This window comes from Buteo buteo, chromosome 11 (genome assembly GCF_964188355.1).
Source record: "Buteo buteo chromosome 11, bButBut1.hap1.1, whole genome shotgun sequence".
Classification (NCBI taxonomy): Eukaryota; Metazoa; Chordata; class Aves; order Accipitriformes; family Accipitridae; genus Buteo; species Buteo buteo.
Window position 1 is genome coordinate 30032961 of NC_134181.1, and position 12885 is coordinate 30045845.

General features: G+C 48.9%; 1 protein-coding gene across 1 annotated transcript; it reads right to left on the reverse strand.

Annotated features, from left to right (window-relative positions):
• Positions 1–598: 598 nt before the first annotated feature.
• On the reverse strand, positions 599–10751 carry ALDH2 (aldehyde dehydrogenase 2 family member). The gene is made up of 13 exons (XM_075041232.1): positions 10564–10751; positions 9286–9390; positions 7753–7893; positions 7390–7469; positions 6720–6831; positions 5695–5823; positions 5073–5186; positions 4593–4695; positions 3685–3869; positions 3162–3326; positions 2690–2847; positions 1808–1922; positions 599–852 (listed from the first exon to the last, which is right to left on the reverse strand). The coding sequence occupies exons 1-13, from the start codon at positions 10696–10698 to the stop codon at positions 820–822; spliced, it is 1575 nt and encodes a 524-aa protein (XP_074897333.1). The 5' UTR covers positions 10699–10751; the 3' UTR covers positions 599–819.
• Positions 10752–12885: the final 2134 nt, after the last annotated feature.

Consider the following 12885-nt stretch of genomic DNA (forward strand, 5'->3'; position numbering starts at 1 on the left):
GGCACGGATCACACACACACCCCCCCCCCGGTGGTTTGTTGTTCTGGTACGGTCAGCTCTTCTGCTTGCTTTGCTGGGGACAGTTATCAGATGCAGGGCTCCCTCTAACGTTAAGGCAGTACGGGGAAAGCGGGCTGTGCAGAAAGTCAGCGAAAACCTTAAAAACTGCTTGAGGCGGTGGGTGATGGACGTGTGGAAGAAAATACAAATTTGCGCCTGTACTTGAGCTCCTGCTTAGCTCGCTGACGTGAACTGCTCCCACAAAGGCAGGGTTAACTTCACGAGGACAAGAACGTTTATTGCAAGTAGATACAAGGAGAGGAGGTGGGAGCGACGGAGAACAAACTTTCACCTCACAGATTCACACTGAGACGTTGCTCTCCTGCTTGGTTAGACAACCGAGTCTCAGTTCACTTGTCTTACAGAAGAGGGATGTATGCGTTAGGTGTATATGACAAGGAGTAGGTATAGAGTTAGCTATGTAAGCCAGCAAAGACTTATTATAAAACCTACTGCAGACTAGACAAGGATTTAAATGACTTCCTGGAAAAAGAGCATATTCATCAGATACACACGCAACAAGAGTACACCCATGTAATGCATTAGTACTCAATTGACTGTATTTGGTATTTTAAAAAGATAAAGCCAAGTAACATCTTTTAACAAAAGGTCATTCAGGCACCTTCTAAAGAGACATTTCTTAACGCAGAGTTACGTATTTTCCATCTAAGTTTTGTGTGTGTTAAGAAGAGGTTTCCTTGCTTCGTATCTCATGAAGCTGCATAGGTGTTTCCAAATGCATGGAGAGGCTGCTGTCCTTTAGGAGTTTTTCTGTGGAATTTTGATTGTCACCTAGAAAAAAAAAGAAAAGTCACAAGTTATTTTCCTGGAGACAGTGTTCAGTTATATTCACTTGAAGCCCAAGAGGCAGCAGCATCCTGCAGAAGAGAACCAGAACCAGAGGACAGCACATCCCAGTCAGCAGGCAGTGACTGGAATCACCTTGGTCTGGAGACCCATCTGGAAGGCTCAAAGAGAGGGGGAAACTCAAAGGCTGGGGTCACAGCATCTCTCCAGAGATGCCACTTCTCCTTGAGAGGTGGGAGCAGGCACAGTTGTTTGTTCTTACCTGGAGCTCTTGTACAAAATCAGTCACAAGCTGGAGGCCCTCAATCATTACGCACTTGTAACTTGGGCTAACCACCTCTGCCCAAGAGCTCTGTCACCCTTTAGACGTTGCAGCTGCAAGCAGACAGTGTGATAGCCCTTCTGCCTTGTCTTAGAGGAAATTACTCAGCCTGCGGTGACGGGATTGCCTAACACCAGGAACCTCGGTGTCGCGCATGGACCTGAGGCCATATCAGAGTGGCATTAAGTACTAGTGGTCACTGCTCAGATTCCCCCTCTTGAGTGATGAGTGCCACTGTTCATCTGCCAGTTTGTACCTGCAGAAGCTTCTGCCCAACAGGCATGCACCCCCAGCATATGCTCTTTCTGTTCACAAAATAAACTCACAGAGAAGTCTATACACTTGCATTCTTTACAGTCAGAAACAGCTAAACAGTGCCAAGTGGTGCAGGCCATTGGTAATCTGTTAGGTCACATATCCTTGTTTTCCTCAGCAGTTTAAAACACTTTCTGTTACATGGAGTTGTGTCTGCAGTCACTTCAGAAGTGCAGCTCCGATTTTGTTTCAAGCATTAGCAAGAAGAATTGCAACTTTCAGGCCAGCCTATATCAACAGGCACAAATACAATTTGGAGCTATGGCAGAGGGTTGGGAAGTCCATGGATACAGGGATACTCACATTTTTCACCTCTACATATGCCTCCAGACCATATTCTCCCAGCTCTCGCCCATTCCCAGAAGCTTTGTAGCCACCAAATGGAGCTTGTGCACCAAACACGTCATAACAGTTTATCCTGAAAGGGAAACCAAGAATTAAGCACCTGTAGTTTCAGAACTGCTTAATGGAAGAGGCCTTTTGCAGCAAAGGGACATGTCAGGTGTTTACAACAGGGGGACGACTGAATTTCTAGGCAGGATTTCTCTCTTTGTCAGTTCTCTCAGCCAACAGAGTTAATCAATACTGAAACCTTATCCTCATGAACCAGGAAACAGAACATCATGAAATCAATTCACATCTCTCATTATCACAGGACCAAACATCCAGGTTGCCACCCACACCTCCTTCAGAGGACAGATGTCAAAAGCACCTACTTGTTCACTCAGTACCATCAAAAAAAGATAGCGAGATACTGATCTCCAAAATCTCATGCTAGAACAGTAAACTGGTGTTGAAGCACTGACTTTGGCATAGTCTTCAGCGCAGCCTCTGGACACAGAGAAACATCCACTGCAGCAGCCAAGACAGCACAGACGTGCTCGGTGATCTAATCACTGCTGTCACTCAGAGCCCTGCAGCAGTTGTTGTCATTGCCAGCTGCAGTTCTGGATTTCTTTTCCCCCAACCCATTCCTTAATGCACAGTGGGAGCACGGAAGCTTAATGTACCTAAATTTTACCAACAGTTAGCATTACAACTGAAGGTCTGACATTACGTTCAGTGAAGTACATGTAAAGTTGGATCCAAACTAGAGACAGGCTATCGAAGAGCAAGCTTAATGAGAAATGACAGCACACAAGAAAGCTTCTAGCAGTTTAGGGAGAAGGAGGTGTCGAGGCTCACCAAACTGTTCCAGCTCGCAGGCCGTGTGACACATAGTTTGCTTTGTCAAGATCCTTTGTAAAAACTGCTGCTGCTAGGCCGTACTTGGAGTCATTTGCTCTCTCAATGACTTCCTCAATTGTTTTGAATTTCAGAATCTGCATGACTGGCCCAAATATCTGCAAAATCCAAACACAGCATGTGAAAATCTGTGTAAATTGATCATGGGTGAGGCTGCAGTTGATGCTGGAGTTAGGTATGTACGTATGGTGGAAGTCACACAGGACAACAAATTCAAAGTATCACTTCCCGTATTACGAAAAGCCCAGGATGTAATCTGGAGGGAAGTTTAATGTGGTAACTTTCTAAGAAGCGTCAAGTTTTGCAGTTCATGAACGTCCAGTGCTTGTAGACCTGTGGTTTTTTGCATCAGAGAGGGCAAAATGATGGAGAAGTGAGAAGCTGACAGACAGAAAGGCACTGCAGGTCTCACCTCCTCTCTGGCAATCGTCATGTTGTCCTGCACATCACCAAAGACAGTTGGCTGGATGAAATAGCCTCTGTCTGCAGCGGGGTTGCCACCACACAGCAGTTTGGCTCCTTCACGCTTTCCAGTACTAATGTAACCAAGGATCTTCTTAAACTGCTCTTCATCTACCTAAGAGCCATGAGGAGAGACAGATCAGCTTCACCTTTACTGGGGGTAAAAAAAGATTTGACTACAACCTGCTGTGCATGCGACTGTGCTCTAGCAATTCCTCATTTCAACAGACTGCCAAGCCAGCTTCAAAGGGAGATGATAATTTTTAAATGCCAGCATCGAGTGGAGGTTTTGGAATCACCAGAATGATTAATTAACTTCTCCCTCCTGCACAAGCAAGGAGATAATGGGCACAGTTCAAAGCAGATTAATCAAGAGACCAAAGGATACATTTCATTCTAATCTACTAATGCACAATGACTCAAGACTGGGACTATTTCATGAGATAACAGTTCAGGACATTTCCTGCTCTTACCTGAGGCCCCTGTTCGGTTTTAAAGTCAAATGGGTTTCCAACCACCCTGGACTTGGCCTTCTCAACACTCCTCTCCACAAACTCATGATATATATCTTCCTGGACATATGTTCGGGATCCAGCACAGCAGCACTGCCCTTGGTTGAAGAAGAGGGCAAAATGGGCTTGATCCACAGCCCAGTCCACTAAGATTGGGGAGAGGAGAGAAAACAAATAAGCAGATAAAACCAACCAGAGTCAGTAAGTGACTTCTTCTGAAGGACTATCATGCAGACTGCTAGAGTATCAGTGATACAAAGTCCTTTCTGTTGACAGGCATTTTCCATGCTTTGGTAGGGCAGAAGTTCCATACATATTTAATTAGTATGAGGGACTATTAAAGCACCCTATACTAGAGAAAAAAATCTAATCTGAGGCAGATTACAGTTCTCATTTGAAATTATCAGGTATTAAGGACAAGTTATTTTAGATCTAGAAGAATTTCCTTCCTTACTGCCATATAAAAGCATGTGTGTTGGCTCATCAAGACCAAAAATGAGTCTATATGCAAGCGATGAGGGAAATAGAACTTCCTAAGACTAGAAGAGAGTGGTACGAACTAAGAGAAAGAGAAAGAAATGAAACCAAAAATGGAACTAAGACTGAAGGAAGATACTGAAACAATTCTCCTTTGTTGATAACTGAACTTCTTCACAGCACTGAGAAAGAAGTGGGAGTGAAGAGGTGCTGATACACAAATACGGCAGCTACGGCAGGAGGCAAGGAGACTTCACTGGGTGAGAACAGCCAGGTGGTGTCAGAGCTGGAGACTCATACAACACAGGAGAGGTTTCCTTTCCCCTCCAGCTCTGCTTGCAGAAAGCCAGTGTAAAAGGTACAGATCGAATATTACGCTAGCAGGTGCTTACTGTCTGCATCAGACATGATTATATTTGGACTCTTTCCTCCAAGCTCCAGTGTCACCCTCTTTAGGTTACTCTCTGCTGCAGCCTTCTGGATCAGATGCCCAACCTGCATCATGAAAAGAACAGGTATTAGGAATTAAATCCTACATATAGCAACACCTGGCAGGGCGGCTTGTTTTAGATCTCAGTCAGCAGTTTAATAATAATCCCTTCATTGTCAGGGCTTTAAGGGAACAACTGAAGTCTGCCCAGAGTTTCACCTCTAGTAGGAAGCAGCTCAAGGGAAACAATAGTAAGTATTCTAGAGAAGGCACCTAAGAAGAATCTTATGTAACGTAAAAGTAAATGTCACATCCTGAAGTCAGCTGTGTTTTTTAAAAAGTGTAGAAGGCAAGGCACCTCCAGTATTTATATAGAAAAGGTATAACAGCAATGAGATATTCTCTATATCCCAAGAGCTTAAAAGTTAAGGTACTCCCTTACCTCTGTGGAGCCAGTGAAGGCCACTTTATCTACATCCATGTGAGAAGAGATGGCAGCCCCTGCAGTGGGCCCATAGCCAGGGATGATGTTCACCACACCTGGTGGGAATCCAGCCTGCCGGTTCACAGCAGGAGAGAGCAATGTTATTCCTGATATTTCCTATCATCAAGGATTTCACCTACCCTCATCTGTTATTAATGCTTCAGTAGGCCTCCCACGAAGAACAGAGCCTTTTCTATTTCACTTTAATTTCCCAGGTCTTTAGTTTTAAGGTACAGTTTGCAATAACCAGGACAACTCCTCTACCCACCCCACATCCTAAGCATAGTTTGGAGCTATGTATGTTAGCTTTCTAATCACCCTATAGTTCATTTAACTGAACCTCAAAGAGTCCTTCCCTAATCAAGATTTATGTCCTCTGCATAAGCATTTGTAAGGAACAAGGGGTTTTTTTGCCAAATCAAATGCTAAGATACCCAAGACAATCCAGCCTTTCTTCAGATCAGACAGCCCTTCTCTGTTCCTGTCACTTGCCCTCCACAGCTCACCAGTTTGGCTGTACCACACTGTGCTCCAGCAGTGACAGTGAGACAGCCGATGCAAACCCAGCCTTTTCGCTCACCTCTTTGATCAGGTTAGCTACATAGAGAGCACTCAGGGGGGTTTGCTCCGCCACTTTCATCACAACCACATTCCCAGTCGCCAGGGCAGGCCCCAGTTTCCATGCTTGCATCAACAGTGGGAAGTTCCACTGAAAAACAAGGAGGTATTTGCTGGTCTGAACTTGAAAGTTTCCAATTAATCAGTAAGTAACCAGTGAGCTTCATTCAAATCAGCTGCAGCACCTACAGAAGCAGTCTTTGATCTTTCCCTAGCTGCTCTTCAACATTTGGCTCCTTTTCAAACGCTGCCTTCTGCTTATCCAGGAAAACTGTACTCTGAAGTGTGAGGCCTCTCAGTACCACTGCAAAACCCTAACTTTTTTTTGAATTAATCTTTACTGTCACTTCAGCCATTAAACCATCTTTTGAGGCATTTTGAAAGAAAGCTTGTTTGTAATGACAGGGCAGCACACGCAGACTGGTGAGGTATTTATATTCAGTTCTTGCTCAATGCAGATATGAAAAACATGCAAATACAGTACGCAACAATCAGAATCTGGCTACTCCTATAAAGAGGTAACACTATCCACAGATCAGTGTATAAATATGGCTTTGTTGTTGACAAACCACCTTGCTACGCTTGCTACCAGTTACCAAGATAAGATCACGTACATAAAGCTAAATTTTGCATGCTAGCTCTGTATTTCCTCATCACACAGAATTTTGGTTTTAATGCTAGGTAGTAGTTTAAACTTAATTGTCGTTCTGAGCCAGATAACTCCTACAAAGGGGTTTAAATTCTTTTTTTTTTTTTTTTTAAATCAGCAGATACAAAGTAAATCTTACCCAGAGCCCATGAAATCAGGTAGTTCTATACTGCCAGAGCAAAGCACCAGCCCTCCCAGCTGGTGCAAGCATAACTTTCTTTACCACTGGAAGGAAGCAGTTGTTAACAGCAGCTAATAACTTGCATTTTAAGACAACTCTTCATGGTAACACTGCATTCTTGAAATGCTACAGGAACTACTGATATATTTTTACTCACCGGGATTATCTGCCCGCAAACTCCCACTGGCTCATGTCTTGTGTAACAGAAGAAGTCTCCGTCTAACGGGATGGTTTTGCCATGGAATTTATCAGACCAGCCTGCAAAGTATCTAACAACAATAAAGTTTTGGTCACTGAATTTAAAATAACAAGTCTCCCGTCAATAGAAAACAAGACACACTTCCTCCAGCTATTTGCTTGCCTCCCTTCTTCAGTTACTTCATAAAACACATACCAATACAAATATTTCCCAAACAGGTGATTTTAACAATAGACAGTAAATACAAACATTTGTCTCTCCTGCCTTTGCCAGCACTTTGCATAATATAAATTCTGTCATTCCCGTGCTGTAACACAGATCACCTCCAGTAGTGTGAGTCCTGTATATAGCAAGAGAGAAACATAGATGTAACAAAAATCCTTTGGAAAGTCACAGGAATTACAGCCTCATTCTTAGCAAAAAATAAAATTAAAGGAAAACAGGGTGTCTGACACCCTGCTATGGGCCGAATGAAACCAACAGGTCAGATCCAGCCCTGTCACCCACAACACTTGAATCAGAGGCATCTGCTCTCTGCACCTGCAGAGGTTCGGCTACCACGGGCCAGCTGAGCACAAGCATGAAGCATGAAGAGTTACTGCACTGTCACCATTCCCTCCACGCCTACCTGAGACATTTGACTACCATGTCCAAATCCACCAGGTAGGAGATGGAGTACGGTTTGCCATTATCCAGAGTCTCCAGCGCCTACAAAACACAATGACATTGCCTGAAGAGCGAGGTGGGGAGAGTCACGCATATAGATTTAGATTTGAATCTCGGTTTGCAGTTTGGATCTGTTCTGCCTGTTGGCGTTTTTGCTTTCAGCTTCCCAAAACTACTTCTCCATCCTTTTTAGCTCTCTTTCACAGCTTTAGCTGTGGCTAAAGTCCCCATCACACCCAATGGGCACAAACCACCATCTCTGCCTCTCTCTCCCCGCAGCTGGGGAATCACAGCAGACAGCTCAGCCACAGAGCGTGATACGCACCGCCAGGTAAGCCCGGTCCCTCTCGATCAGGTCAGCAAGACGATTCAGCAGCTTCCCGCGATGAGAAGCATCCATCCTCCTCCAAGGCGAGCCCAGCTGGAAAGCTGCCTTGGCCGCCTTAACGGCCTTGTCCACATCTGCCTGCAGAGGAGTCCAGGCAAGAGTGTGAGAAAGGAGTAACCAGCTCCTACTCACTCTCAAAATACAGTTGAAGCCCTCCCTGCTCTCTAGGAGAAAACAGCCTTCAGCCAGATGGCACGAGTGGCTGCTAGTGCCAGCCTTTTTGGGGGCAGGAACTTGCAACCTTGACAGCTGCCTCGCTGCAAGACACTCATTGGTCCCAGGGCAGGGGAGCACATGGGCTGCAGCCCCTGAGCCACTTGCCCCACAAGCATCAACCTGAGCAGCGCTGTACAGCAGCACAGCCTCAGCACAAATGCTGGTGCTGGACCAGCTGCGGCTTTCTCACCCAATCTGCATCCGTGAGGAAGAGGGAGCAGAAGTGGCAGTGAAACAGATGGGTGCAACAGCTGTGCAGCCACCACCACCGCCTGTGCTTACGCTCTCTTATTTCAGCTATGCGGAGTGCAAATATTGTCAAGTTATTTCTGCAATGTCATCTGCTGGGTTAATATTTGCATCCTATAGCAAGGCATGGCAAAAGCTCTAGAAGTGTGCTTTTGACACTCTTTCAGGACTTGATTTCGCCAGCAGAGTCTAAAGGACTTTTTTCCTTGATCAGATATCTCTAATCCATCATTTTGTCCTGTCAGGGCATTAACTGGTTTCTACTCAGTTCTCTGTTCTGGCTTGCTGTAACGGTCTCGCCAGGACAATCCACTCTACCACGGACAAGCAAACAACAAAGGGTTTCCCTCACTCACCCCTCCCCTGGGGAACACAAATAAATTTCCAGACTGTAGGAAGAACCCAGAATTGCTGGGAAACACCACCTCAGCTCTGCCACAGACTTCTGGAGGGCCTTGCCTGAGGCATGGGATGATTACATGACTCTATTCCCCACTGTCTCTTTCTCTTTTTCTTTTTTTAATTTCCTAGGGCTGGGGATGGTCTCCCACTGCATGTGTACAGCAGAAAGGGGCTGTTCCAGTGAATCCTGACCTTTTGTCCCCTCTGCTATCATGGCTCTGGATCACACCGCCAGCACAGCACCCACGGGACCGCAAAGGCGCCTGCCTTCATCCCTGCTTGCCCCAGCAACCTCCACGCACGACCGCTCCCCAACCTCCCAACTCAGGCTCCACTGCACACCACATCTATTCCTCTCCACCCTTCCCAGTCCCAGCTTGACACTGGTAAGAGGCAAAGCCAGAGGGTTTTTGCTGAAAGCAGCACTCAGGGAAGAACACAAGCAGCACTTGACATGGTATTTGTATAGGTCAGACACTTATTACTGCAAACGCAGCACCTGGCGGAGCTGCCTCGGTGAGAGATGAGTTAGGGTCTTCCTCTGCAATCCCTGTGTACCTGCTCATGTGGAAAACAAACCAATCTCATGAAGAGAACATTTACCTTATCGCCCTCAGCAACCTGGCAGATAACTTCTCCTGTTGCTGGATTGATAGAAGGGAAGGTTTTCTTACTGACTGCATCATGCCATTCATTATTTATGAAAATCTGCAATGAATAAAGCAAAGCAGTGTTAATGCTTACAGCCAGACCTAGGTGAAATTAGCACCTTAGCAGGCTGTTTAATTAACAAGGACCCAACTTGTGTGGGCTCCAGATCTGCACCAATACGAAGGAGATATTTTAGCCTAAAAGCACACAGCAAAAGATGCAGCCTCAAGTTAATAAAAAGAATTCACATCTCAGCAAACAGCACGTGAATTGGAAGCAGCTCCCCGTCTCAGTAGGTCCCTGCAAGACCTGGAAGCCTGTTTGGAGCTGCACAGGGGCACGGGGAGGCTCAGGAGAACGAAGCAGGAAAACGCTTCAGGCACGGGTGATACAGTTGATTTCATACACAGCACTAAAGTTTTTGCAGCGCTTCCCCGATTAAGCAATTTCGGGCTCCCCATGTACCGCTGTGAAACACAACCAGGTGCCAACAGCAGCTCTTCACCAACTCTTTCTTTCTCAGTAAGGGGGAATTTGTTTTTTCAGGACTGTGGCAAGACTGTCAGTGCAAAGATCGTGGCGCTTGCCGAGAACTTGCCGAACACTCACCCAACCCAGCCGAGGGCCTTGTCGCGGCCGCTGGGAAGGACTGGCTCGGCGGCCTGGGAGAGCAAGGCCAGCCCCCCACCAGCACCTCGCCCAGATGGTGGGACCATGTTTTCCTCAAGCTGCTGAGCAAGGAGCACAGCGACTAATCTGTGCAGACAACCAGCATCGAACCAGCACCTTCCCCTCCCTCCGCATGCCCCCTCGCGTAGTTTTCTCCTTAGGTTGTTTGCACCGCGGGGATCGGGATAAAGCCCCAGCGATCGGAGCGGGACACACGCCTTGTCCCTCGTACCAGCTGCTGCAGCCGGCGTTCATTTTTTCCAAGACGATTTCCTCCAACGCAAGGCTTTGGGCCCAAATGTCCGGCTGCTCCGGCGCCTGCCAGGCTCTGCCTTAAACCGGGGTGTCCCCAGCTCCGGCCACCCCCCCCCGGCGGACCAGCACAACCCCCCCCGCCCCGGGCCGCGGCCGAGCCGGGGAGCCCCGGGGCCCCCGTCTCAGCCCAGCTCGCTCCCGGGGAAGCCACCGCAGCCGCCAACCGGGGCTGCCCGCGGGCAGCGGCCGGGACGCGCTCACCCGCCGCGGGGACGCGGCCGGCCCCGGCCCCCGGCGCGGCCCTACCTTGTTGAAGGCGATATCGGGACGGGGGTTGGGCGCCGGGATGGCGGAGGAGGCGGCGGCGGCGGCCGAGAAGGGCGAACCGAGCCGGGCCGGGCCGCGGCAGAGCCGAGAAACGCGAACCACCGTCCGCAACATGCTGCGCTGAGCCGGGCTGGGCAGCGGGCGCGGCCCCCGGTTCTCCGGGGCCGCCCCGCACCGCCCCCCGCACCGCCCCCGCTCCGCCTTGGCACGGCCCGGTTCCGGGGAGGGGGGGGAGCCCGGCTAGGCCGGGTCCGGCACGGCTGGGCCGGGTTCTGTCCGCATCAGCACGGCCCGAATGGAAGCGGCTTGGCACAGCTCGGTTCGGCTCGGCTCGGGTCTGGTTGGGCTCGGTTCGGGCAGCGCAGTTTGGCTCAGCTGGGCTCAGCTAGGTCCCGTTCGGATCAGCACGGCATGGCTCAGCTGGGCACAGCTCAAGTTCATCCCCATGTGGGTCGGCTCAAGCCCAGCTCAAGTTCAAATCACATTGGCACGGCTTGGTTTGGTGCACCGGCGGTGCCTCATCGGTGTCCGGCACCGGCGCTGTCCCTGTCTGTGCCCAGGGAACTTTGCACAGGCAACGAGAAAGGCAGAGGAAAACCAGAAACGTCTCTGTTGTGCTGGTTAGTTTTTCGGGGAAGGTGGTGTGATGAGGTAAACGGTTGGGCATCCCTGGTTACCTGGACATGCTGCCCTTGGGGAGCACACAGGAATCTAAAAAAGAAACTACTGTGTACCGGAGAAGAGGAACAAAGCCAGCAAAGTATTTTCACAACAGGAACATTGCTTGGTGCATGCAAATGAGAGGCTTTGTAAAATTGCTCCCAACAATGGCTAAAGGCCTTTTCTTTGTTTGCTTAAGATGCCTTGTGCAACTTCAGTGTGCCAAAGGGCAGATTCACTTGCAGGGAACAGAGATGTTCTCAAGTTATCATCACCATCACTAAAGAAGGCACAGACTAAAAATACAGAGTTTTTAACCTCCAAAATAAACCTGTGGTAATCACCCTGCATCTGACAGCACCTCTTCGCCCCCTTTAGTGAGGGGTCTGTGAAGGGTAGCTGGGGGTGGATGGCTCTGGTTTATTAAAGGGGCCAGAAAAATTGTAGAATACGTCGATTCAAAAATAGTTTCAACTGCCCTGGAAGACTCATGTCGCTGAAAGTCTTGGTGGTAGCACGGTGGTAGTTCCTGCATCTGCAGAGCTCCAGGCATTTCACTCAAGAGGGGAATATCAGCCCCATTTTGCAGGGAGGAACCACGAAGCCCGGAGAGGCAACTCGACTGCCCAAGGTTATCCAGCAGACTCAAATTAGGCTGCGTGTTTCCTAGATCAGCTGAATAGAAATCCTCTTGCACTGGATCTCAGCCTCTCTCGTCCTTGGTCGCCCATAGCTCCTGAAGGGTGACTAATTCCTCTTTGTGGCCCCAGACAGTGGGTCCTGGGCAGCCCTTTAGGAGGTGGCACTCGTGACAACCACTTGTTCCAACAAGTTCTCCCTCCTGCTGCAGACCTGCATGTGTTAAACCACTTTTAGGAGGTGCCAGAAAGACCTGTTTCACCAGTAGAGATGTGCCTGTGTGCACTGTGCCTCTCCCAGAGGGACTGGGTCAGGCTGTGTATCCACAGGGCACATCTCAGAACTGAGCTCCAGCCAAGCCCTGCTTAGGGCTAAGCTCCCATATGCCGTCCTCTGTGTGTCTTCTGCTGACACCTGGATGGACAACCGATGACATTGAGCATTAGACCTGTGTTAATGCTTTTGGTCCTCTTGAGCAGGACCCTTCCCTTCCCTGGGGCTTAGCAGACAAACCCAGTGGCACTAAAACCACGTGCAATGGAGGAAACACCTTCACAGCAGACCCAACTCTCAGCCTCAAGCTCTCAGACCTGCAATAGCTGCCTGGAATTGAGCCTGCCTGAAAGATGAGATGGTGGGAGGCGCAAAGGCCAGGTGCCTTCTAGGAAATCATCCCAGCTCTCTGGGCTGGGTAGATAGAGGCTCAGATACAGGCTCCCACCCCCGTCCACAGCAGAACCAAGTGGTTGGGGGAGAGGTACAATTTCACCCTGGAGCCTGGGAGAAACCAAAGCTCAGGTTACAAGGCTTCCCTACAGCCCTACCGCCCTGGTGTTGAGCAGCCAGCACCGCTGCCGGGGCTCCTTCGCAGCCCCCCTTGTGCCCCTGAGAGCCGGGATGTGGTGGCAACCCTGGGCAGATGGACGTGGCCTTGTGAAGGTGGGCTGTGAGGCTGCACCTGTGCTGGAGAAGCTGGAGAAGAATTCAGAGAAGTGTGCTCAT